This window comes from Bactrocera latifrons, unplaced genomic scaffold (genome assembly GCF_001853355.1).
Source record: "Bactrocera latifrons isolate USDA-ARS-PBARC rearing strain unplaced genomic scaffold, ASM185335v1 scaffold_171, whole genome shotgun sequence".
Taxonomy (NCBI): Eukaryota; Metazoa; Arthropoda; class Insecta; order Diptera; family Tephritidae; genus Bactrocera; species Bactrocera latifrons.
The window spans coordinates 154066-177381 of record NW_017535197.1 but is presented as its reverse complement, the minus strand read 5'-3'; the positions used below and the strand labels follow the sequence as shown (position 1 = coordinate 177381).

General features: G+C 34.9%; 8 protein-coding genes across 10 annotated transcripts; 4 read left to right on the top strand and 4 right to left on the bottom strand.

The window, feature by feature from the left end:
- The first annotated feature begins 385 nt into the window (after positions 1-385).
- On the top strand, positions 386-3942 carry LOC108966925 (zinc finger CCCH domain-containing protein 13). The gene is made up of 3 exons (XM_018930078.1): positions 386-1645; positions 1707-3145; positions 3226-3942. The coding sequence occupies exons 1-3, from the start codon at positions 465-467 to the stop codon at positions 3879-3881; spliced, it is 3276 nt and encodes a 1091-aa protein (XP_018785623.1). The 5' UTR covers positions 386-464; the 3' UTR covers positions 3882-3942.
- A 116-nt stretch (positions 3943-4058) lies between these two features.
- Positions 4059-4490, bottom strand: LOC108966928 (protein chibby homolog 1). Its single transcript, XM_018930082.1, has one exon. It carries the CDS (start codon positions 4431-4433, stop codon positions 4107-4109), a length of 327 nt encoding a protein of 108 aa, XP_018785627.1. The 5' UTR covers positions 4434-4490; the 3' UTR covers positions 4059-4106.
- Positions 4491-4668: 178 nt separating this feature from the next.
- LOC108966926 (centrosomal protein of 55 kDa) lies at positions 4669-7262 on the top strand. The gene is made up of 10 exons (XM_018930079.1): positions 4669-4757; positions 4836-4908; positions 5025-5216; positions 5289-5402; positions 5694-5841; positions 5926-6302; positions 6363-6503; positions 6566-6621; positions 6672-6737; positions 7134-7262. Exons 1-10 carry the CDS (start codon positions 4714-4716, stop codon positions 7246-7248), a joined length of 1326 nt encoding a protein of 441 aa, XP_018785624.1. The 5' UTR covers positions 4669-4713; the 3' UTR covers positions 7249-7262.
- Positions 7263-7364: 102 nt separating this feature from the next.
- On the bottom strand, positions 7365-9021 carry LOC108966927 (vacuolar-sorting protein SNF8). The gene is made up of 5 exons (XM_018930081.1): positions 8632-9021; positions 8234-8575; positions 7867-7996; positions 7664-7810; positions 7365-7607 (listed from the first exon to the last, which is right to left on the bottom strand). The coding sequence occupies exons 1-5, from the start codon at positions 8720-8722 to the stop codon at positions 7463-7465; spliced, it is 855 nt and encodes a 284-aa protein (XP_018785626.1). The 5' UTR covers positions 8723-9021; the 3' UTR covers positions 7365-7462.
- Positions 9022-9568: 547 nt separating this feature from the next.
- On the top strand, positions 9569-10763 carry LOC108966924. The gene is made up of 2 exons (XM_018930077.1): positions 9569-10344; positions 10430-10763. Exons 1-2 carry the CDS (start codon positions 10329-10331, stop codon positions 10711-10713), a joined length of 300 nt encoding a protein of 99 aa, XP_018785622.1. The 5' UTR covers positions 9569-10328; the 3' UTR covers positions 10714-10763.
- A 511-nt stretch (positions 10764-11274) lies between these two features.
- LOC108966922 (serine-arginine protein 55) lies at positions 11275-17042 on the bottom strand. 2 transcript variants are annotated; one of them, XM_018930075.1, is made up of 9 exons: positions 16906-17042; positions 16558-16710; positions 16365-16435; positions 16206-16310; positions 15221-15317; positions 12398-12471; positions 12039-12338; positions 11825-11980; positions 11275-11560 (listed from the first exon to the last, which is right to left on the bottom strand). In XM_018930075.1, the coding sequence occupies exons 2-9, from the start codon at positions 16681-16683 to the stop codon at positions 11455-11457; spliced, it is 1035 nt and encodes a 344-aa protein (XP_018785620.1). In that variant the 5' UTR covers positions 16684-16710; positions 16906-17042; the 3' UTR covers positions 11275-11454. The 2 variants fall into 2 exon arrangements, with proteins under 2 accessions (XP_018785620.1, XP_018785621.1); XM_018930076.1 differs by having other exon boundaries at positions 15221-15302.
- A 1390-nt stretch (positions 17043-18432) lies between these two features.
- On the top strand, positions 18433-20964 carry LOC108966950 (heterogeneous nuclear ribonucleoprotein 87F-like). Of its 2 annotated transcripts, none has more exons than XM_018930116.1 (5): positions 18433-18664; positions 18950-19486; positions 19559-19982; positions 20040-20148; positions 20362-20964. In XM_018930116.1, exons 1-4 carry the CDS (start codon positions 18617-18619, stop codon positions 20138-20140), a joined length of 1110 nt encoding a protein of 369 aa, XP_018785661.1. In that variant the 5' UTR covers positions 18433-18616; the 3' UTR covers positions 20141-20148; positions 20362-20964. The 2 variants fall into 2 exon arrangements, with proteins under 2 accessions (XP_018785661.1, XP_018785660.1); XM_018930115.1 differs by having other exon boundaries at positions 20037-20148.
- A 404-nt stretch (positions 20965-21368) lies between these two features.
- On the bottom strand, positions 21369-22682 carry LOC108966951 (non-structural maintenance of chromosomes element 1 homolog). The gene is made up of 3 exons (XM_018930117.1): positions 22494-22682; positions 21966-22441; positions 21369-21908 (listed from the first exon to the last, which is right to left on the bottom strand). The coding sequence occupies exons 1-3, from the start codon at positions 22594-22596 to the stop codon at positions 21792-21794; spliced, it is 696 nt and encodes a 231-aa protein (XP_018785662.1). The 5' UTR covers positions 22597-22682; the 3' UTR covers positions 21369-21791.
- Between the last annotated feature and the right edge of the window lie 634 nt (positions 22683-23316).

Genomic DNA, 23316 nt, shown 5'->3' with positions numbered 1-23316 from the left:
TGTATATATAACAATATATCTATACCGATTAGTTTAATTCAGTCACCGTTCAGTTTTAGGACTGCATAAATTATATGGCGAATAAAGTACCCAGTTTCTTAGGGAGGAAATTACAAAATTTCAGGTTGATATCACAAAAACAAATGGACTAGTTCGCGAATAAACAAATGAACGGACATAACTTAATCGACTCAAGTCATTATACTGACCATTTATATATATTTGTATTTATATGTCTACCTATCTCAGGATATAAAAATTAAAACATATTTTTAAACTTTCGAAGAAATATATTCTGTCTAATCAGAAGAACGTAACATATGGCAACTTCATTTTTATATCATTAAAGCTGACGCGATGGCAGCTCTAAAAGTTCTCTAAAAACTGGCAACAAATTTAGTTGCAGTGAAAATTTATTAAGTTGTGCATAAATACAAAACGAATTGAATTATTTATTTAGAAAAATGGATAAACGTTCTAAAGAGGCGCTTCGGCGCTACAAAAAGTCTAGACAACAATCTAGTTCTGACAGCTCTAGTAGTACTGAATCTGATTCATCCGGAAGCTCGTACTCAAGTTCAGATAGTGAACGACATCGTCGGAAAAAGGCTCGTCAGGCAACTGGTGGCGCATCTCGCCGTTCAAGTAGCTCATCTACCGAGGAACGAAGAAAGCGTGAGAAACGTGAGCATTGTCAAAAAAAACTTGAAGCGAAGCGCATTCATCTTAAACGGAAATTGAAAGAAGCTAAATTAAAGAAAAGAGCTGCTGCTGCAGCTGCAGCTTTGAGTGGCCACATTGGTCATAGGTCACTTTCTCCTACTACTCAAGCAAAGTTAAAAAAACTTGCTGAACGCAAGCATCAACGTGCAGCAAGTAAGGAAAGACGTGAACGTGAGAAGCATCGTGCTGCGATCGCTAGGGAAAGGGAAAGAGAGCGCGAACACCACCGCACAGGTTCTCGATCACCTACAAAAATTACAAAAATACGTATTCACCAAGATGTCAAACGTCAGAAAAGCCCACCTCGTATGCATCACACAATGATGTCACGTGAAAAGATTATTATTCAAACTCGGACAAGAGAGCGTACACCTTCTCCAACAGTGGAACGTCGGCATGAACATAAAATACGACATGAAGAATTGGTAAGGGAACGTGAAAGGCGCGATCGTGAACGAGATCGGGCTGAACGTGAGGCGGCACGAGATAAAGAACGAGCTGAAGCATTAGCACGTTGTCAAGAGCGACAACGAGAACGGGAACGTTTGGCTAGGGAAAAGCTAAGGCGGGAGGAAGAGGAAAAAAAATATGGTGGGGTTGGTAGTGAACGTGGAGAGCGATTATTGCCTCGACCAGCTGAAAGAGAATTGGCTATAGCAGCATCTCGAGGTTACAATAGTCGAGAGCGTTCTTTGGAAGCTATTGAAAGAACACGACATATGTCAAAACATGATTTAGATGTTTATGAACGAGAACGTGAATACATGGAAGCTGAGAGACGTAACTTAATTAATCGTGAAGATATTCGACGTGATCGTGAATACATGCCTACCCGACGTCGTGATTTGAGTCCAGTAGGTGAACATTACTCTGCACGATTGAGAGATCCTCATGATATGTATCCAGATGAAAATCGAGAAAGGTTTGTATCTGATAACTTTTGTACTATATTATGTACTTGTGATAAAACACAATTTCTAAAGGGCTTATAATCGTGGGTATATTGAAGATGGTCATCATGGACGAGAACGCGAGGCTCCTTGGACTCGTGAAATCCGAGAACGCGAGTTACATGACATACGCGATGTGCGAGAACAACGTGATAATCGAGATCCACGCGATTTCAGAGATATGGAAAGTGAACTTATTTATCCTGATGAAAGAGAACGCCTCATTCGCAATCGAGAGCGTGTTCGTGAGGAGTGGAAAGGCGATTGGGACATAAGTAGGGAACAAGAATGGAATGACACACCACCAATAACTGGGCGCGGAGGTTTTATAGGTGGACCCAAAAGAAATACTACCTTAATCGGTGGGGCACCTAATTCAGGGCCATCAAAAATACCACCACGCGAACAGCGGGCTCCGTCGGAGCCAGATTGGGATGCTGTTGAAGTGCAGAAGAGTACAGGAACAAATATAAATAAAATAGAACCTCCACTCATACGTGATGGTTCCAATTTTGGTATAGGCACAGGACAACGGGATACATGGGGTGCAAATGATCATCATGACATGCCACCTCAAAGAGAAAAGCCTATTCCACCACCTCGTACAGAGGGTGTAGATCGACGTTGGCAAAATGATTGGCGGGAAGAGGAAGATGCGATGCACCGTGTTGCGTCTGTAAATAGTGGTGGTAATATTCCACCATCCATGCACCACCATCGAAGCGAGCGTGGTGGCAGAAATTTTCGAAGAGGGGGTGGGGCAGGAGGCCCAGAGCATGGAGATCGTAATGGGCAAGGGCTCCGAACGCATCCACCACCATTAATGACATTACCCGTGCAACCCCCTGCAACAGGTTTTCTTGGTGGAAATCCTCGGTTTCCCAATAAAAGTAAAATGACGTACACAAATCCAAACATAATCAAGAAGCAACATGCTGCTATGGCCGCTGCTAAAGCTGCACAAGCTAGCGCTGTAGCAGCTGCAAGCACAGCAGTAGCAGCTGCCAAAGCTGCTGCACAAAGCGCTGCAAATGCTACGACCAATCCAAGTATACTAGGACAGGCCAGCAACTTGATACGTCAGCAACATGAACCGTTTATCAATGATGACAAGCCGGAAGCCGGAGAGATTTTACACGATGCTGATAGTAACAAAAACTTGGATTTAGGAGTCACAACTAGAAATGTCGAATTAATGCTCGGAAATCCTGCAGTGGGTGATGATAGAGCAGCCGGTGAATTAAGTGAAATAAGTGATAGCGATGATGACATACTTAATAAAGGGGATAAAAAGTCTAGAACTGAAACAGATGAGGATTGCACGGTAAAAGTTGATGGTATTTCCGAACAGGAAGATTTGACACGCAGTAACGATGATGCAGGAATTGTAGATGAGAAAAATGAAGATGACGAAATGCTTGATTTCGAGGAAATTTCAGATGGAGAGTTGGAGGAAGATTCGCGTAACAAAGGTGTGTAATATTTAACGCTCAATAATTCTTAAAAACATTTTCCTTTATTTTTGTTTTCGTTAAAAAAAATCCAATTTCAGGAGTAGGAGATGCTCTTGGTGTTGACTGGGCCTCACTAATTGCTGAGACAAAACTTCAAGCAGAAAATGCTGTTCCCGGAGTTAATGAACAACCAACAACAGCAAAGCAAAAGTGGCAACCGCACCGTATTATTCTTGACATGGGAATATCATTGTGTATGGCAGGTGAAGATTATGCAAAGAAACTATTATCTGAATCGAGACAAAAATTAGATGAAGAATTGAAAGAAATAAGCCAAAAGGTCACACTAGAAGGAAATACAGTGTCAGTTAAAAAAGAGAATGATGAAACTAAGAACAATACTTTGGAACATGCCCTGGATATCAAAGAGAAAGTCGATATTAAAATGGAACCGGTGAACGATAAGCCCGTAGATGAAATGGATGACGAAGTTTCATTCAATTTTGACAGTTTACAACCACTCGCTTGCCTGCAAGTTGGTGAACGTAAACAACGCCTGGAACGACAAATTTTAATCTCAAATGCATGTGGCACTCATAGTCGAGCTTTGAGCGCTCGACAAGATTTAAAATTAAGAAGGCAGATATGCAATTTACCAGCACGCGATTGTGATTTATCCAAGCCGCCACCCATAAATGCTAAAATAAAATCACTGGCTCTAGCAGCATTTCAACGTACATTAGAAGTAAAATAAAAACTCAAATTTGTCAACAATTATATTATATATACATGTGTACTCTGTTTTTCTTCATAAAATAAAGCTAAATATTTACAAAAATTAATTGGTATTGTATATCTGCATAACAAAATGTAGGCGGCTCAAATTAAAACTATAATGAAATATGTAAGTCTCCAGAATCCATATATATATTTGTTGTATCTTAGGATATTTATTAAATTTTATATCTATATAGTTTCTTTATATATTTTTTGATTTAAAAATGTTCAGCTCGCTGGTTTGTTCAGCCAATAGGTCTAAAAAAATTTCCATTTTTAAATTACACATATTATTTTCCTCTTCAAGCGTTTTTATGCGTCGATTCAAACGTGTTACATCATCGGTATCTATTTTGCGAGTAGAATGTATCCATATTCCGTCAGCAAAACGCAACTCTTTGCTACCCAAATTAAGTGAAATACTTTTGAATTCATCTAAATCTTCACTAATAGCTGGGCAACCGGTATTACAGCGTACCGAACGTGGCGGTATTGGTTTTGATTCATATTTCTTCGTAAAAAGTGGCATTGTTTTAAAGCTAATTTGTACTATAACACCTATGTATGTTTACAGAACACTAATATAATTAAAATGTAATATCGCAAGACATGTTGTCATAACAACGGTGAATTTAGGAAACATAAAACGCACACAATATTTGGGGGTTGATTGAATTTGATTTGGTACGGTTGACAAAGGATTAGATGGCATGAAGCTAGAGCGCACCGCGTAGTATGTGTAATTGTAAATTGCAAGCCACCAATTCAGGTGTAAATATAAGAAATGTGCAATATAACATTGCTCAAATATGCCGGAAAAAGAAAACAAAACCGCATCATCGGCCCATTATGAGTAAGCATTGTTCTAATTTATTAATTGCACAAAATAACAAATGAAACACTTTTATAAGTGTCACAAAAACTTTTTTAGGCAATTAGATGAAATCAAGAAAACCTGTGAAAATTTAATCAGTCAAACACAGACTGAATTGGCACTTTTTACGGTATGTCAAACGAGACGCCTCAAGACGTTATTATATAATACATTTGTGCGTTTTATTAAGTTTCTTATATTTTTAACTGTAAAAAACTGCCTAACGTAACTGACGCACAAATGCAGCATGAACAGCTCCATTTAAGAAATCAAATAGACGATATATTAGCCGAAAATAAAACAATAGACAAGAAGCTGGAAGCTCTTAAAACAACAACTGTCCAGATTACCGGAGAATCCAGGGATGATGCCACGAGGGAAAAGTTTACAAATGATGCATTACTGAATATTAAAAAGCAAATAGATTCTCTGGAAGCGGTGAGTTCAATCTTCGAACACATGAGATCTAAAGAGGCTTGTTTAAAAACTTAAATATAATTATTATTTCAGGAAAACAATGAATTGAGGTCTCTAAATAAGAGTTCACGGAAAAGGATACAAATTCTCGAAAGTGAAATTCAAAATTATAGAAATTATTTATGTGAATCGAAAACCGTTGCGGAGGTAAGGTAACAAGTTTATAATATATGTATGTACATACATAGCTTCAAATGAGTGAAACTATTTCGTTTTATCATTGGTTAATATTACTTATTGATTTTGCATAAAACATAATAAATATCAATTACATATTTTTATGTAAATATATATGTAAATAACATACATAAATATGTCAAACTTTGTAAAATCAAATTTATACTTCGTTGATAGTTTCCGTCAACAGGATGCTGTTTGAATACAATATTTTCACAATTTTTATACAAAAATATATGAGACATTTGTGTTCTATTACAGATAAAGAAAAAGTATGAGACTGCTATGTTAGTTCTGGAAAATACCATTCAAACACAAAAGACGCAAATTACAAAGCAAACACAAGTCATCGAAAATCTATTCCAGCAAAAGGATCAGTTAAATAAACATATTAAAAACCTCGAACAAGGTATAACAACAAGCTCTTTAAATATATATACACCATAATAATTTTTCACTAACAAGAATTCATTGTAACATTAATTTTAATCAGAAAAAGAAACTGCGAACAGTGCAACTACAACGGGTACAATCGAAAAACTTAAAGCCAAACTTAATGAGTCAACACGTCAAACGAAGGAGCTTCAATTATCTCTAAAAATGGCTAAAGGAGTAATCGAAGAACGTTATGAGCGTGAAAAATGTGCCCTACAAAAGGTACAAGAAGCGTTATCAATAGCTGAAGCAGCGGTGGTGGACAAGGAAGATGCACAGAAGCGAGAGCAAGTTGTTAAAGAGGAATGCGATAATTTGGCATCTACCATCGGCCAAGTCATGGACGAAGCAGCGAAAAAAGTAGACCAGGACATGGATGAAATGCGTAGAAAATTTAGTGAAAAGGAGCGTAGCCTATTGGAATTTCAGTTGCATGTAAGTTATAAATAAAAAAAAATTATAGAGATTATTATTTATAACACAAACGTTAATCAGATGAAGGAAGAAATAAAGAACCAAAAGAGGTTCAACCAAATACTGGAGACACGTTGTAACAGATTTCAACAAAAGTACAAAGACAGTATGAAGGAAGTTGAAAATTTAACACAACAGTTGGAAAGTGCAGTTAAAGCGTTGGTATGTAAAATCGACATTGTAATTCAAAAACACTCTATTAAAAAATATAACATTTTTTAAAGGTTGAAATGGAGAATAAGATAAGTAAACAAGAAAGTCTACAAAAAATATTAATGAAGTAAGTTATGAGTATATTGTTGAAAATCTTAATCATTTTATTTAATGCAGGCGTGCCGAAGAAAAGGAAGATGTAATTCAGAATTATATTAAAACGAATACGAGATTGAAAGAGGAGTAAGCATACACAATTAATGATAAATCTAGTTATATAGTTGCACGTAAGATGTTTTGAGTTTACAATAGTATTTAGAGTTGAGTAAAATATCGCAAAACCAGATTACACACAACTGTTACTTTGAATAATTATACCATAGGGTATATTAAGTTGCCAAGAAGTTTGTAACACCCAGAAGGAAAAGTCAGAGATCCTATAAAACATATATCTATATACATACATATATTAACTATACCATACTTGGGTATATAAAAAATAATAGCTTCCGTCCAACCTATGTTCAAGCTTTTTCTTGTTAATATTAATTTCAAGTTGATTCAATTGTTTAAAAGTGAGAATATGTAATGATCTGTAAATGTCGTTATGTTATAATATATAAATATTTATTTTTACAGATACAAAAAAACGCTCTCGGACATAACAAAAAAATTTGAAAGACAAATTTATTATCTACAAAATGAAATTGCTAGACTCAGGGCTAAATACCATTTAAATTCAGAGGATAAATAATATTTATTTCAAGTTATGAATAAAACGTATACAAATTTATATTTAATTGTATGTATTCTTTTATATTAAACGACAATATTTTTAAGCTTTGCAAATTTATAAGTGAACTAACCAGAACTGTATATATTTTATACTTTTGTATACATACATATTCAATAATGTGCTAAATATACGTGATTATCTACATTTATGATCAATAAAATAAGATAAATATTTAAACTGATTGCGCATACCGTCCAGGAAATAAACTTGGAAACCAATAGCTCAAATGGTTATTTTCTTCATCCTGCTCGTCCACCCAGCATAAACCTTCACTTACTGTTTTATCGAGCGATTGCTTTGCGCGGAAATCACTCCATCTACAATGAAAATTTGCATTTAAAAATATTTTACAGAAAAATTATGTTTATCCTACCCCAGTTCCTCAGTTAGCATTTTCAGTGTTACGTAACCCTTTTCTGTATTGGAAGCAGCCGTTAGGATTTTAGTTTCATCCATGCTCAGTTCACCTGGTATTGATTGCACCATGTATTTCCCCTTGCCCACTTTATATACCACAAAACTAACAAATTCTGTATAAGTATATGTAGTAACTACAAATAATTTTAAAACTCTTACCCATTCCCAAATATACTTAATTTTTTGGCTGCCATCAAAATGTCTTCGTTTGTGATCTCTTGATGTACTGCACTCACACCTCGTGCTGCTATAAGCCGCCTACGCAGTTCATTTAATTCTATTAATCCACCTGCAAAAAATATGGTTAAGTAATGTTCACCCCAATTAGTTATATTTGGTGTCAACATTGTCAGTTTAAATTATAAATATACAAAATTCAAATATTCTTTCATGCAAACCACATGAATATCCTGTAGACTAATTAACGCAAAACCTAAAAAAGAATCGCCCTGAATGCTTTTAATTAAGTTTATAGATGAAAATATAGCGACCAAATTGAATAATTAGAATAACAAACTATATTTACCGGTTTTATGATTAGCTGCTAAACAAACTTCGACGACCTGCACGCTTAACTCGTAATAAAAGTCACCCATTCCAAGTACGCTCCAAAAGCCTTTGCCTGTAGCAAGAGGATCCACACCTATTGCTGCGCACATTTCCTGGAATTGTTTACGAAATTGGGAGTTCTTGCGAATGTCTGTCTTGTGTTTTACAGCAAATTCTTCCAGTTTTAAACGAAAAACTTCCATTTGTTTGGACATTTGTTCAAATTGTGATTCCTGTATATCACTGCCTTTGTCTTTATATTTTTCAGCCGCCAATTGCTGCTGTTGTATGGCTCCTAGTCCAGCTCGTCGACGCATTTCTGATTTTTAAACTTATAAGTTATAAATAAAATTGATGTATATTTACAAATAAAACCTAATTTATTTCCATATAAGATGGCGTTTACATGGGGATTCTTTTGTCGCTCATTATCAGTAAATTCTCTTTTGGTGTCAAGTGGGTTCATACGAGGGAAAAAGAGTCCAGCAGCTCGAGTAGAGTTTTTCTCCTATCATTTTCATTGTGTGTGCGGTACGGTAACGCGACAATTAGAGCGTGTTGTATAGGTCATTTTTATGTTAGTTAGATCACCAACGGGGTTAGATCGCCGAAAGGATGAAATCCGAATCAATTCCGGTACGTAGAACCGGCTGTCGTGGGAATTTATGTTGGTCTCACATTTTGCTTAAAAGGAATTACCAAGAATGTGGCAGAAGATTATGTATAATACAACGATATTAATGTTTTCGCCCACAAAAAATCGGTTTGGGCGACAAAAAGGACGGTGTGAACCGGCAATAACCAAATGAAGGAAACAGCTGTTTGTACCTTACCAAGTTGCCACTAGTTGGAATATATCTAATAATGGTGCGAATAGACTTCACGTTCAACTGCTAAACACAACTTATTGGAGAAAAGGACAAGTGCAAAATTTTAAATCGACATCTTAAAATATGAGGGCCTAGTTCACGATATGCATACAGAATACAGATGGGCTAAAATACCTTGTTTAGGGCATATAATGAGTCACGCAATCACTGAACCATAAATGTTCTTATAATTCAAAAAATATATTAAAATTTAGTAAGAGGTTTCGCCGAGGTTGTATTTTATAATTTCTATTAAAATCTATTCAAACAGAATACTTCTTTCTTTAAATTCTATACAATTGCTATAAAATAGGAACTCTACTCTAAATCGTCATGCGTAACAGGCCACTTGTACTGACACATAGATGGCGCTCTTCGAAGTAAATCCATGATTTTTAGTTAATCCTAACCATGAAAAGGCGCGTGTATAAATTGGACAGTTGTTGGATCAGTAGTTTGTTAATTATTTCATTTTGAATTAAGCAACTTTTGTAATTGTGAAAAAATGGATAAAAATTAATTTCGCGTATTGGTAAAATATTGCTTTTTGAATGGAAAAAATACAGTTGAGGCAAAAACTTGACTTGATTACGAATTTCCGGGCACTGTACCATTAATAGCAACCATCGAGGATACGAATGATAAGTTTAGACGTGGTGAAATGAGTACCGAAGATGGTGAACGCCCTAAGTGGATTGCGAAAACTTAGACCCATTTCGAGACAAAGGGCAAACCTAACTAGAAAAATACAGGGTGGCTTCATCCTTAAAGGGAAACTACGTTGAATAAAAGGAAAACGAATTTTGCAAAAAATATGCTTCAATATGGTTGACGTGTGACTTTTCAATTAACATTTTAAATACATAAATACATCAAAACTTATCTGGGCGAGATGCAACTTAGTTTTATAATAGTATGTAGATGTTTACTTTAGTCATTATTTGCATTTAAACAGATGTACTACTTTACCTTGCAATAAATGTGTATACTTATTTACTTTCTTAATGTAAAGTGCCTTTAACAACATCCGATTGTAGTGAGCGGTTAATGCATTTTCTATGTAATTAAAGATGTATTTAGTGAAAATCATTGTAAAACAAATTTCACTTAAAGAGCAAAAGCGTATATAAAAAGTCCGCGCTCTGCATTTCTGTCACATATTTTGAATAAGAACATTATAAAGCTGTTCACAACACAATAAAGATGAATTTTTATAACGGTAAGACAAATACTTTTATGTATTACTTGTCACATTAATAATAAAACTATTGTTATACGGATGTGTTTACTTTCGCCAACGCAAGTACCCCTTATGCTACTTCTGGTCTTGACTGCTCCAGCAGCATTTGCAATGCTTGGAAATGGTCAACCTAATTGTACCACTCAGGAAGAAATTGATATTCGCATATTTCGTAACAATTGGGATCCAACTTCCTATTGGATATGCGAAGAACTGAACGAGCCGGCTATTTTAGGACGATGTCCCGAACAGATGGCCTATCTGGACAGCGTCAAGGACTGTGTTAGTTGGGACGACTGGCAATGGGAGCAACCTGCAGATCCTTTGACTGCTGTAGAACAATCGTAATTCCTTTCAATTCAATGCTTGAATAAAAATAACAATTTCAGAATCCAATACGTAGATGTACTTCCTTTTAATACAAAAGTTATACTTACAGCACCAAGTTGCTATGAAAAATATCCTTTAGAAATGTTACACTAACCTTACCATATAAATGAACAAAACAAACTTACCTCTCTTACTAAATACCTATGCATACGCACGTCACCATTTCCAGAATCCATTTATCCATAATATTTTGTAAATTGCTTAACTCTTCATCTCGTTAAAATATATAGCTTGTGTGGTATTAACGTTTATTTGTTGCCGCCAATTGGCTTATCTTTATGGCATTAATCTTACAAAAATGAGGAATGCGTACATTTTATAAACTCATAATAATGGTCTTCAAATTAAATAATTATAAAATTATAATATCAAATATTTCAATGCAGGAATATCTCACATACATACGTATATAGTAGTAAAGTTAGTTTGCTTGCATTTTTTCATATTACAATTAAAAACCAAGTAGTAAAATTATTTTATTTTTCACAACTTCACTCGTCAGTATTTGAATAAACCAAATTATAAATTATAATTACTATTTATTTTATTTTTATGTGGCAAACTACATATATAGTACATAATTTCATACATAAACGTTAAATATTCATAGCTGAAAAGTTTAGTAAAAATTTTTGGGAGGCTGTCGGATTAAGTGGTAGTAATAATAGTAGTGTATGGTTGAAAATGTTAATAGTATGTCTAATCGTCCATACTCTCATTTCTGTCAGGTGAGGCATTTCCATTTTTCGGTGACACAGACCGCGAACGGGAACGCGATTTGTTGTCGGGCGAGGCGGAGCGGTCGCTGAAACGTCACGAACATAAAAAAATGTTAAAATTAGCAGGGATGCTTTGGAATTTTGAAAAAGGTAGTTGCGTGAGTTAGATTAATTTAACCAAAATACTCAAAATTAAATGCTTTCCAGAATATTATTTATTTCGGTTTAAAAGGACAGCAATCCAAAATAAACAAAAATAAGACGAAAATAGTAGTAAGAAAAGCGAAATAGAATAAAAAGAAATTAATTGAATCTTTAAAGTGCATGTATATGCTGACGTAAATACTTACCGTGATCTGGAATCTCGTCTTGATTTAGACCGAGAGCGAGAACGAGATTCACGCTTCGACACTGACCTCGAACGTGAACGGGAATCACGCTTAGGAGAGCGTGAATGTGAGCGGGACCTCGATTTAGATTTAGACTTGGATATTTCACGAGATTTGCTATAAAATACACCAACGAATTAATTTTTGGTATTAAAACATTTTTGAGGGTAGTTACTTAGAACGAGATCTCGAACGTGATTTCACTGGTGACTTAGACTTTGATCGTGCACCACGTGACTTGGAGCGACTACGAGATTTGGAGCGCGACCTTGATGAACGGCGGGACCTGGAGCGTGAACGTCTGCGAGAACGGGATCGTGAACGTGAACTCGAAGACCGAGACCTTCCACGTCCTCCACCACCACGACCTCCGCGACGATCTTCAACTAAAGTTATACGACGGCCATTCAACTCTGTATCATCCAGTTTTTCAATTGCAGTCTTCATATCCGACAATGAGGCAAACTCCACAACGCTGTTATATAAAGTTATTGATGAACTTTAAGTCTTACTCCATGATTTTTACATCCTTACCCTTCATTGCGGCGTTGTTTATGTGCATCAGCATAGGTAACTTCTCCTGCTTGTCGCATGTAATCTTTCAGATCCTAATTACATTAAATTGACCAATTTTTTTAATTACCGGAAAGGGAAATATTAGGAAAAAGAGAACCTTTACTATATATCTTTAACTTTTTTCTTAAAAATCGGTTATGAAAGTAATTTAAAGAATTTGCTGAAGAAGCTAACAGTGAGTGTTGAACAAGAGCGGATTCGTGTAGAATGCGCTATTAATATTAGCCTTGTCGAATTCGTCGAGATATTCAAGCTCCGTGTTACGTTTGTTCACAAGCCAAGTTCTCACATTCCCCTCTTTGGTTTAAGATCAAATCCAGTGTACAACACTCAGCTCAGAAAAGTTCAGGACTTCAGCAAATTATACTTGATCTCATCATGTCATCAGAAACATTTTGCAGATGAGACCAAGTCAAAGTAAAAAAAAAAGACTTTCTTTGCATAAAACTATATCATATACATATATTAAATAATACGTTAAAAGTATTGCAATTCTTACTTAATATCACATCAACAAAGTCGCTTTTTGTCAGTAATACTTTCACTGTATATCAAATGTATTTGTGACCTCAATATAAAGCGTGATCAACGTAGGCAGCGGTTGCATATGGTACGTGGCGCATAGGACCCTCAGATGTGTGTTCGAAATTTTTTCAAGTGTATAAAATCTCAGCAAATTGGCACTATTCAAATGCTCAAGTTAAGTCGCTTAATTAGTTACATCCAACGAATACGTAAATATATGCACCTCGTCTACCGTCTTTTGTGAAATTTCGCACGCTTATCTCACGTAGACATTGTGGGTTGCAAAGATAACTCTAGTGTGACTATGCGGACGATAACGGTTTGGTCGAATCATTATTACTTCTTGAAGAGAAGCATCTGAACACAGACTCTGCAAGCACATAGGTACGTCACTCAAGTATATACTCGCTATAAAAAAGGACTTCCGGTAGCAATTTTTATAAGTGTGCCTCGTTGCGTTGTTGCACATGCGAACAAGAGAACCCAATCTATAAGTGGCTTAGATTAGGGCCGCCATAAGACATCGGAAACCAGTTATGCCTTTTCGGAAATAATGTTTCTTCTACTGTAAATAAAGGGAAATGAGTTCAGACCTCCAGAATGGAGGTATGATGATGCACTCTCTTGACTGCCACCACCCATCAACATCGCATCTAGGTTTGACTGTTGGTTTGCTGATATTTTCTACGGTCCCTCATCACCAGAAAGAACTATTGGTAGGCCGGTTAGATACGGTTCAGTCGACGACATCGATGTTCTACATTAAGTACCACCTAAGCAGTAGACCAGTTATAGGACATCTTTTGCACGTCGCTAATTTTTGGACAAGGAACAGATTTAATAGCCATAGTCAGAGCATATCAAAGCCTGGGAAGCACGTTTGCTGAAGCCGTCAGAAGCGTCATTAGGAGCATTAGAAGCTCTATGGCACCACTCGCACACCATTCGTAATCGCAATCGTTCGGAAGGTTTGTCCGACAGGCTCTACGTTGGTACGACACTCTGTGATTATTTTGCAATCGCTATACGCTATAAGGAATTCGACAATTCTAAAATTAAATCATTTTTAATACATTTTACTTTCTTAATATATGTACCTAATTTTAAAAAACCAGCGCATTCAGTTTGTACATTTAAAAATTTCATATGCACCAGACATCGAACTATATAATTGCAAAGGCAGAAAATTATATATCGAATAATTGCGTTTCTTGTCCGCTTCTTCAGCTCATGTGCCTTCATTAGGTTGCTCTGACATCGATCACGATTCTTCTACCGTTATTTTTATATTAAAGATGTTTTTTAACCCTATCTCTGTGAGTGCTCCAAAGTCCTGGCTAAACATTTTTAAGTGGTGGATGTGGTTGTTTATTTTTCCTTGCTCGAAGCCCAAAAATTTTATTAGAAGCGAATTATTCCCAAATTCGATTTTGCATTCGGTCGCATTAAAGGAACAACATCATGACCATCTCAGGAACCGGATGAATGTTAACAATCTACCTCCAAGAATGGCATTTTTGTTCGTGTGCCTTCAGTCTCTTAAGAATTGGTATTGTAAGTGATTGCAATTAGGATGAGTCCTCATATATCTTTCACACTGCAATGGCCGCCTTTCCCGCCTTAAAATCAGGGAGGTCGCATGAGTTTTCTAGTGAGCAGCCAGCCAAGCCAAGCGGATTGATTGCTCTTGTACTCATAAACAGTTCACATAAATTCTTCTCAAATAAATACTCTTAGCTTCATCTTTCAACCAAGGTGATGATCTGTCAGTCAACCCATTAGTGGCATTTCTTTCGTATAGAAAAAATAATTTATCGGATAACACCGGTCAATTAAGCATTTATAAACAAAGATACTATTTGAAGGAAATATAATTTATTGCAAATGTAGTTAAACAAAGTACATGCTAAAGACGCAAAAAATTGTTAATCAAACTAAAAAAAAAATAACGAAAAAAAGGCCTCTAATCCTGTGACTTTATATATTCATTAAAACCTTTATTAGCCGTGTTTATTTTGCATTCCCTTATCACGTTTTAAGAATTGATTAAAAAAAAAAATAACCGACATATGTATTGACCACACCCCTATAGGAATTGTTTTAAAGCTAACCAAACTACCTTATTTAAAAGCGTTATATTAATAGATAAATATGTCACACACATCTCCTATATTAACAAAACATTTTGATACACAACGAATGTGCAGAACTTTTAAAGCTAGCACTATACCTTAAGCTTTGTGATAAAGTACATACCTGCCAACTAACGCGGCTCGATAAATTCTCCACAATTAGACGGTACTCTGTTCGTAACGGCGGTCCATAACGAGAGGATGATCTGGAATTTTTGTTTCTGGTGAATAATTTAATGAATTTATAATTAGTTGTGACACTGCTGCTGTTACTGGACATGTATTTCTAATTATATTAGACATGTGTGGTTCAATTGACAACATAAAGCAGAGCAATTATAATAAAAAATTAGATTGCAGCAAGTTTTACAATGCAAAATCTATTTTATACATATGTATATATTACTTTCAATTTTAACAATCCCTTATTAGTCAGGATATATTGCCAGACTACAAATGCAAAGTTTATGTTGAAACTTCCCTTGGATAAGGTAAAAAAAAATAATAATAATAAAGCACCACAAAACGACATTGTAGTTCTAACCTCATTAGCCGCTTTTACCCTTTTGTATATATAAATATAATTATATGTATGTATATCCCTGTCTCTTATACACATCTAGATGTGTATAAGAGACAGCAGGACATATTGCCAGACTACAAATGCAAAGTTTATGTTGAAACTTCCCTTGGATAAGGTAAAAAAAAATAATAATAATAAAGCACCACAAAACGACATTGTAGTTCTAACCTCATTAGCCGCTTTTACCCTTTTGTATATATAAATATAATTATATGTATGTATATCCAGCGTCATTTACTCGTTCAACTAGGTTATTATGAGCAGAGTTCAAAGAACATTTTGTGATATATTTGCTTTAACATGTAGCAGTTTTTGTAAATACTATTTTGTCAATCATTTTAATTACATTTTTGTAGCAATTCTTGTGACTTATAACGGAAAGTGAGAATTTTTGAAAAATCATGTCTACTCAGTATCAGTGCCTCTTTAGCAATTGATATTTTAACGATATAGATACCAATAGCACACACATAAAGTAGAAAACAATTATAACTATTTCTAAAAACAAAAAAAAAAAAAAACTTACTTGTCATTATAGCGACCACCACCACCGCGGCGCCCACCATATCGATCGTCATACCGGTCTCTATGACCACCACGAGCTGTACCTCTTGCAGGTTCGACAACAACTCTGCAACAATATATCGATAAAAAAAAAATAACTTCACAATTTTAAGTAAGGTACCTTTCTCCCAACAATTCTTTCCCATTTAACTCATACACTGCATCATCCGCATCTCTGTAATCTTCGAATTCCTGAAAATTATAAAGAACTTAATACGTCGGCGCAATCAACAAAGTAAAGCATAATACATATACATATATCGTATACCGAAAGTAACCTAAAATCGATTTACTTAAAAATAATGCACACTTACCACGAAGCCATATCCATTTTTTAACAATATATCTCGCGTTCGTCCATAACCTTTAAAAAACCGCTCCAAATCTCTTTCACGAACTCCATACGGCAATCCACCGACGTAAACTCTTGAGCCGACCATAATTGCTTGGGTGTGTTTCGTAGTATTCTAAATATGAGAAAATAGTACTTCAAATTTTGATTTACATATATATAGAGGTGTTATAAAAAAAAAGTGCCTAGTAATAAATTGGCAATTAAAACGCAAATATGGATCCAACATGGACGCTCAATACAATATTTTAATGAATTAACAGTCCTTTTGACAACTTTTCCCAAGTTGGCTATTACAAATGGTGTGTACCTTTTCTTAGGCCTGTTAGATCAATCTACAAATTATTAACTTCACTTTAATAACGTTATCACTTTTTTCCAATTCTATTCCACACAAGAAAAATACAACCAAGCTCTTCGGCAATTAAAACGGAAATAGCCACTTTTCCACTGAACAATTTGCACTAGAGAAAAATGGCGGTTTTCGCTTGGGTTCAGAGCTGCCACTCTTACAAAAATAGAAGCTTGTTAAAGTGCCTACAGTCGGTACAAACAAAATATCCTTCAGTGCCACAAAATTGGATGTTCTTTAAAATTATATATACCAAATTAATTAAAAATAATAATGCATGTTTGTCTTACGTTCAATATTTATTGATATAATTGGAACATGATTCTTATTACAAATTAATGCATCGCAAGTTCATGCTACAAGCTCAATATTTATTGCGCTAATATTCATTGCTATAAAATATTGTTTTTTTTTTTGAAAGTACAATGTTAAAACAAGGTTTCGCCTTATTATTTATTAAATTTTGCGCACAAATTTACATACACAATGTGCTAAATGTTCAATATTGTTAGCGCAATTCATAATAAGCGATCCGGAATTCAAAATGTTTAAGTATTTTATGGCATAAATCGCGATTGATCAATATTGCAAACCAAAAGTTCAAAACAGTTCTTTTATCGCCGCCATTGGCAACCAATGCTTGGTAATGTTAATAATACTATGTTCGGACCGACAACGAAAACATGTTTTCGTGGCAAAAACTGGTTTTCGCACGAARACTTGTGTTTTCGTCCATGTAAAATCTGTCAAACGAAAACACAGTTTTCGCTGAAAACTAATTGAAAACTTACATTCCACTCATTATAATCGGTGCCTGCTCTAGTTTAATCGATGTTTTTGGAAGACATGTTTTGCCGGCCCTAAATTGTCACTTGATATTTGTTTACAATCCACATACAAATACAGCTGTCGCTTGATATTCTCATATAAGGGCGATTCTCTTGCTCTTGCAAAACCTTGCACCGCTCAGAAATTGCAGAATTTTCCCTTTGGTGCAACGGCATAACAACAAACACACGCAGAAAATTGATTGCAATGGCTGTAAAATATGTCAGACCAAAACCCATGTTTATTTTCCTGCCATCATATATCACTAGATTCTGCAATGGGTGCTCTCTTGGCTTTGCATATTTCGGTAAAGGATTTTTGCATTTTGTGTCATCGTGCAATCTTGCAAGAGTAAGAGAATACCGCTTTTAATAGTTGTCAGTGAAAACTCATCGAAAACACATATTGTCGGTCCGAACGACTTAGATTCCACAACATACAAATGTGTTTTCAAAAGGTTTCAATGTCGGTCCGAACATAGTATAATTGAAACTATTTAATTTTTTGTTGTTGTTTCAATAAGCTATAGCCTGCAAAATTAGTTGTAACAAGAAAAGTCTTAAGTATGTATCCGATGGTGGGCGCGAAATATGCTTTCGAAATGTTTCCAAAATTATCGATAAGTGATTAATTTACCGGCGTGTTTTTGCTTCCTTTTATCGTCGTTGAGTCGCCATTTTCGCAGGCAACGACAGCAGTATTGATTCAGTGCGCTTCGGTTTCGGTCAAAAATAATTTAATTATTATCCTTCGTGTGATAGAAATTGTCATTGGCCTTGCAATTGATATATAAAATATCATATTTAGTTCCACGGGTTTAAAATATATATCTTAAATAAAAATGGCGGATGTTGAGAATGGAAACTCGAATGGCAATTACAACGATGAGGTAAGTAAATATTTTTGATTAATTTTCCTTTACATATTAAAATGGTAAGGTATATACTAATGAAGTGGCGAATAAAATAATTATTACTGTTACTACCAACATTGGTTAGAATCGCGGCGTCATTCTTGAGCGTCATGTGTTTAAACAAAATGGCGGACTAATTTTTTTTATTGCTGTCTTTCATAGTGTTCGGTGTAATATTTTTATAGATATTGTAATAATGTTCTGTATTGTGGAAGAAATATATTAAAGTAACTACAAATGTTGACTATTTTATATTTACAGCCTATTACCGAGCCTGAGCAATTAAGAAAGCTTTTCATTGGTGGTTTAGATTACCGAACCACCGACGATGGCTTAAAAGCGCACTTTGAAAAATGGGGAAACATTGTTGACGTGGTTGTAATGAAAGACCCCAAAACAAAACGTTCCAGAGGTTTCGGTTTCATTACATATTCACAGTCATATATGATTGATAATGCTCAAAACGCTCGTCCTCATAAAATTGATGGACGTACCGTGGAACCTAAAAGGGCAGTACCGCGCCAAGACATTGACAGTCCAAATGCAGGTGCTACTGTTAAAAAATTGTTTGTAGGCGGTCTCCGTGATGACCATGACGAAGAGTGTTTACGAGAATACTTCAAGTCTTATGGTAATATTGTTGGAATCAATATTGTTGCGGATAAAGAAACCGGGAAAAAACGTGGGTTTGCCTTCATCGAATTCGACGACTACGATCCCGTCGATAAAATAATTCTACAAAAGAATCATACTATTAAAAATAAGGTTCTTGATGTAAAGAAGGCTATCGCTAAACAGGCAAGTAGTTTATATTTTTAAAGTAATGATAATTCCACTAAAATTCTGTTTTGGATATCTCCGTAAATATAGGATATGGAACGTCAAGGAGGAGGTGGTGGAGGTGGACGTGGACAAGGAGGAAGAGGTGGCGGTCGTGGTGGTGACCGCAACAATCAAGGATGGGGTGGTAATAATAGACAAAACGGAGGAAATTGGGGTGGCAATAATTTTGGTAACAATGGGAACTTTGGAGGCAGCCAAAGTGGTCCAAGCGGCCCAGGTAACTGGAATAACCAGCCAGCACCTTGGAATAACCAGTCTGGTAATGACGGTGGTTGGAATAATGGGGGCGGATTTGGTGGGGGTCCCGGAAATGGTGCCAGTAATGGCTGGAGTGGAAATAATGGGGGTGGCAATTTTGGTAGTGAATACCAACAAAGCTATGGTGGTGGTCCTCAAAGGGGAAACAACTTCGGAAATAATCGTTCCACACCTTATAATCAATACAACAAAGGTAATAATTTTAACAAAATGTAACATGCTTAAAAATAAAATCATTTTCATAAAGTAGGAAACGTGGGTGGACAAAGTGGTGGTTTTGGCGGTAATAATTATAACACCGGTGGAGGCCCAAGTGGTGGCAACATGGGTGGCGGTAACCGAAGATATTAAAGAATGAGGTAAGACTTTTTTTCGGTATACAAATATAATTTATTACGTAGTGGTTTTATTATTAGTTACACAATTTTTTTTTCCTACCATTAGCCAATTTCGTTAATATGTATTATAATTTTTTTTTTTAAGAAAAATAGCTGCAAAATATTGTTACTCATATAGTAATAAGTGTATGGAAATTTATTTGTTTATAACAATTTTTCTTTTTTTGTAAATAGGTAAAGTACATAGTACAATTTCAAACAGAGAGACAGGCAGTCTAGGCACAGGCAGGCAGGCAGGAAGAGAAATGAAATAAGATGAATAACAGATAATGCAGACAACTGCAGTCCAAACGCAAATCTACATTTGTATAGGCAAATAAGGAAATTTATACAGAAAAACTAAATATTTTATTTGACATTCACACAAGTACAAAGGAAACAAAACCCGAATATTTGTAGTGAACAAAATTATTTAAATGTAATCCACTACATATGAAGCACATAATACCCCATAAATGGAAAAGTACAATTTATACGTACTTTGATCGCTTTTTCATATTCTGTGTATTAAAAACACCTGTCTTAACATCTTTCAATTTTTACTATAATTTTACTTGTAAGACATTTATAAGTTCTCATAAAACGCATTTAATAATTAAAAGTATTAAATATGATGATACAGCAAAATTTTGAGAAAATTAGACGAAAATAAACATCATGAAGAAACAGAATCTGCTTAACACCACCATTTGAGTTACCCTTATAATTCTAGTTATAGTTTTTAAATTATAAACAAAACTTGTTAAAACAGTATAATAAATTGACGTAAGCGTGAAATCGATAAGGAGTTCTTCAAAAGTTTAACCACGTTACAGGTTATATGTACAAAGTTTTTTTTTGGATGTACTCTTGATTGGTAAAATATTTGTAAGAACATATGGGTACATCTTTTTCTGCGATTCAACATCAGGACAACAAAAAAAAAAAAACCAACTAATATGTATATGAGGTAGTGCAAGCCATACACTCTACTCTTAGTTTGAGTTATAGCACAACATTCGCAACAAGTAGCCTTAAATGTTACTAATTATTATATACGTATTTTTTACAAGACTTGGTGTACAGAATGCATATTTTACTATAATCGCACTAAGTACGACGAAGGATGCCGAGATCCGGATTTATCATTCTACGCTCCGAATACTAAGAGGGTTTCAATAATACCAAAGGTAGGTAGTAAATTAAAGTATTTTAATAATTTTATTTTACAAATAAAGTATCATTTAAAAAAGAATACAACTTGTGTTTTGTCAATAACGGCTTTTGTGGTGAGTTTCAATTTACCTTTGGATTGTGAGTGCTTAGTTTTTTTTATTAAGCAGACAAACTTGGACGCAAAAAGCAGGATATTCATAGTATAGAAATGTTTGTATGATATACCAAGCAAAGGTAGAGAAAAAGAATGCGGTTGCCACCGTGCTATGATGCGTTGTAAACCCATCATCTAACACCACCAGCCTTATTGTCCACCCCATCGAAACAGCATGTTTTCTGTGCCTATTGTTAGATGACTTATGCTAATTTTATAAAGAATAAACCAACAAATATTTTCTATTAAGTAATTTATCAGTAATAACATGTGATTGTAAACAAATAGTGGAAAGTTAATTTAACGGTGTACTCCAAACTTGGTTACAGGATGGACAATTCGATTTTCGTTTTAAAAATGTTCGTATGCATTCCTTATGAAATTTAATTTCACATCGATCACATTTTGTGTCCTAATAATATCAAAATTATATAATTTGTCTAATATAGCTATTATTTTTTAATCTTACCCACAAAACTACATTTTTACAAAGCGGACAATCTTTGATGTAATCAGAAAAATGGGTTTTCAAATGGCTCGCATATTCAACTAACATCCGGGGCCCGAAAAATATTTTGTCGTATTTTTCCAGAAAATAACCTTGTTGCGTCCACTTTGTTATCAAATCTTGAACGCGCGTTTTTGTTAAGTCCTTTTTGACAGTTTGAGGAAGGTTCGGCAGATTATACATATCAACCCACGAAATACCGTAGTCTTCATGAACAGCCATTGTTTCTACCAGCTTTGCGAAATATAACTGATCTGCTTCACGATAATGGTGCTGAAGTTTACTCGCGGGTGTTTCGAACGTTAGGCCAAATACCAAATATTCCTTTCCAAGCAGTGGATGTGTTACGAATTTTAATTCTTGATTACATTCTTTTAAATCGCTGTTTATTTCCCTTACCAAGTTTTTCACATCGCCCAATGTAGCAGTATCATCATCTGAAAAATCTAGCTTTAGTAATTTAGCAATTGCACATACAAATATACAAACATGATTGAGAAATTGGCTCAAGTATTTCACTAACTTGTTCCACGCTTAAGCTGCCGTGGTTCATACAAGCTTGCAAAAAGAGTTTTTTTACTTCACATCGCATTTCAAATTTATAAATATACGCGGCTGTTTAAATAGGTATGTGCAAATAAAGGTAAACAATGTTTATATGATGAATCATCGTGTATAATATCGTATATAGTATGTCGATTTACATTATCGGCAATTGTATTATCTCGAAAATCTTATTTGCTGTCTCTAATTTTGTCCGGTGCCATATTTTCAATGAGCACGTATATGTCATAGTAGTTATCAGAATAGTTAGCCTGAAAGTTTATCTTGTTACTTTAACAGTACTACTTGTAAGATAATATGTACTTCTATACAAAAACATAGGACATATGTATATATATTTAAAATTTCAATGTCATTTAGCATTTAATTTATCGAGATAACGAATGCCCACACAAAAATATTGCCAACGACATTGGTAATATTTCCGCCGTTGAACGGCAATAATAATTGACCTTGGAAATGCGGCGTAATAATATGCATGCATTGAAAAGTTTAGGATTTTTAATAATAATAATTATGTTAGAATAAATTCTTACATACATATACGATCCTATGCTCATATATACATGTGATTTTATTTTAATTAATGCCTAGGTATACAAGGTGCGTTCCAAAGTATGCAGGACTTTTATAAATCAAGCGCCCCTGTTGGAGCCATCTATATGTCGACTTTTGCGTTAGAATCTGCTATCTTTATCGATTTTTCAGTGAAAATTTCGGTTTTTACCCAAGGCATACAGAGTAAAAC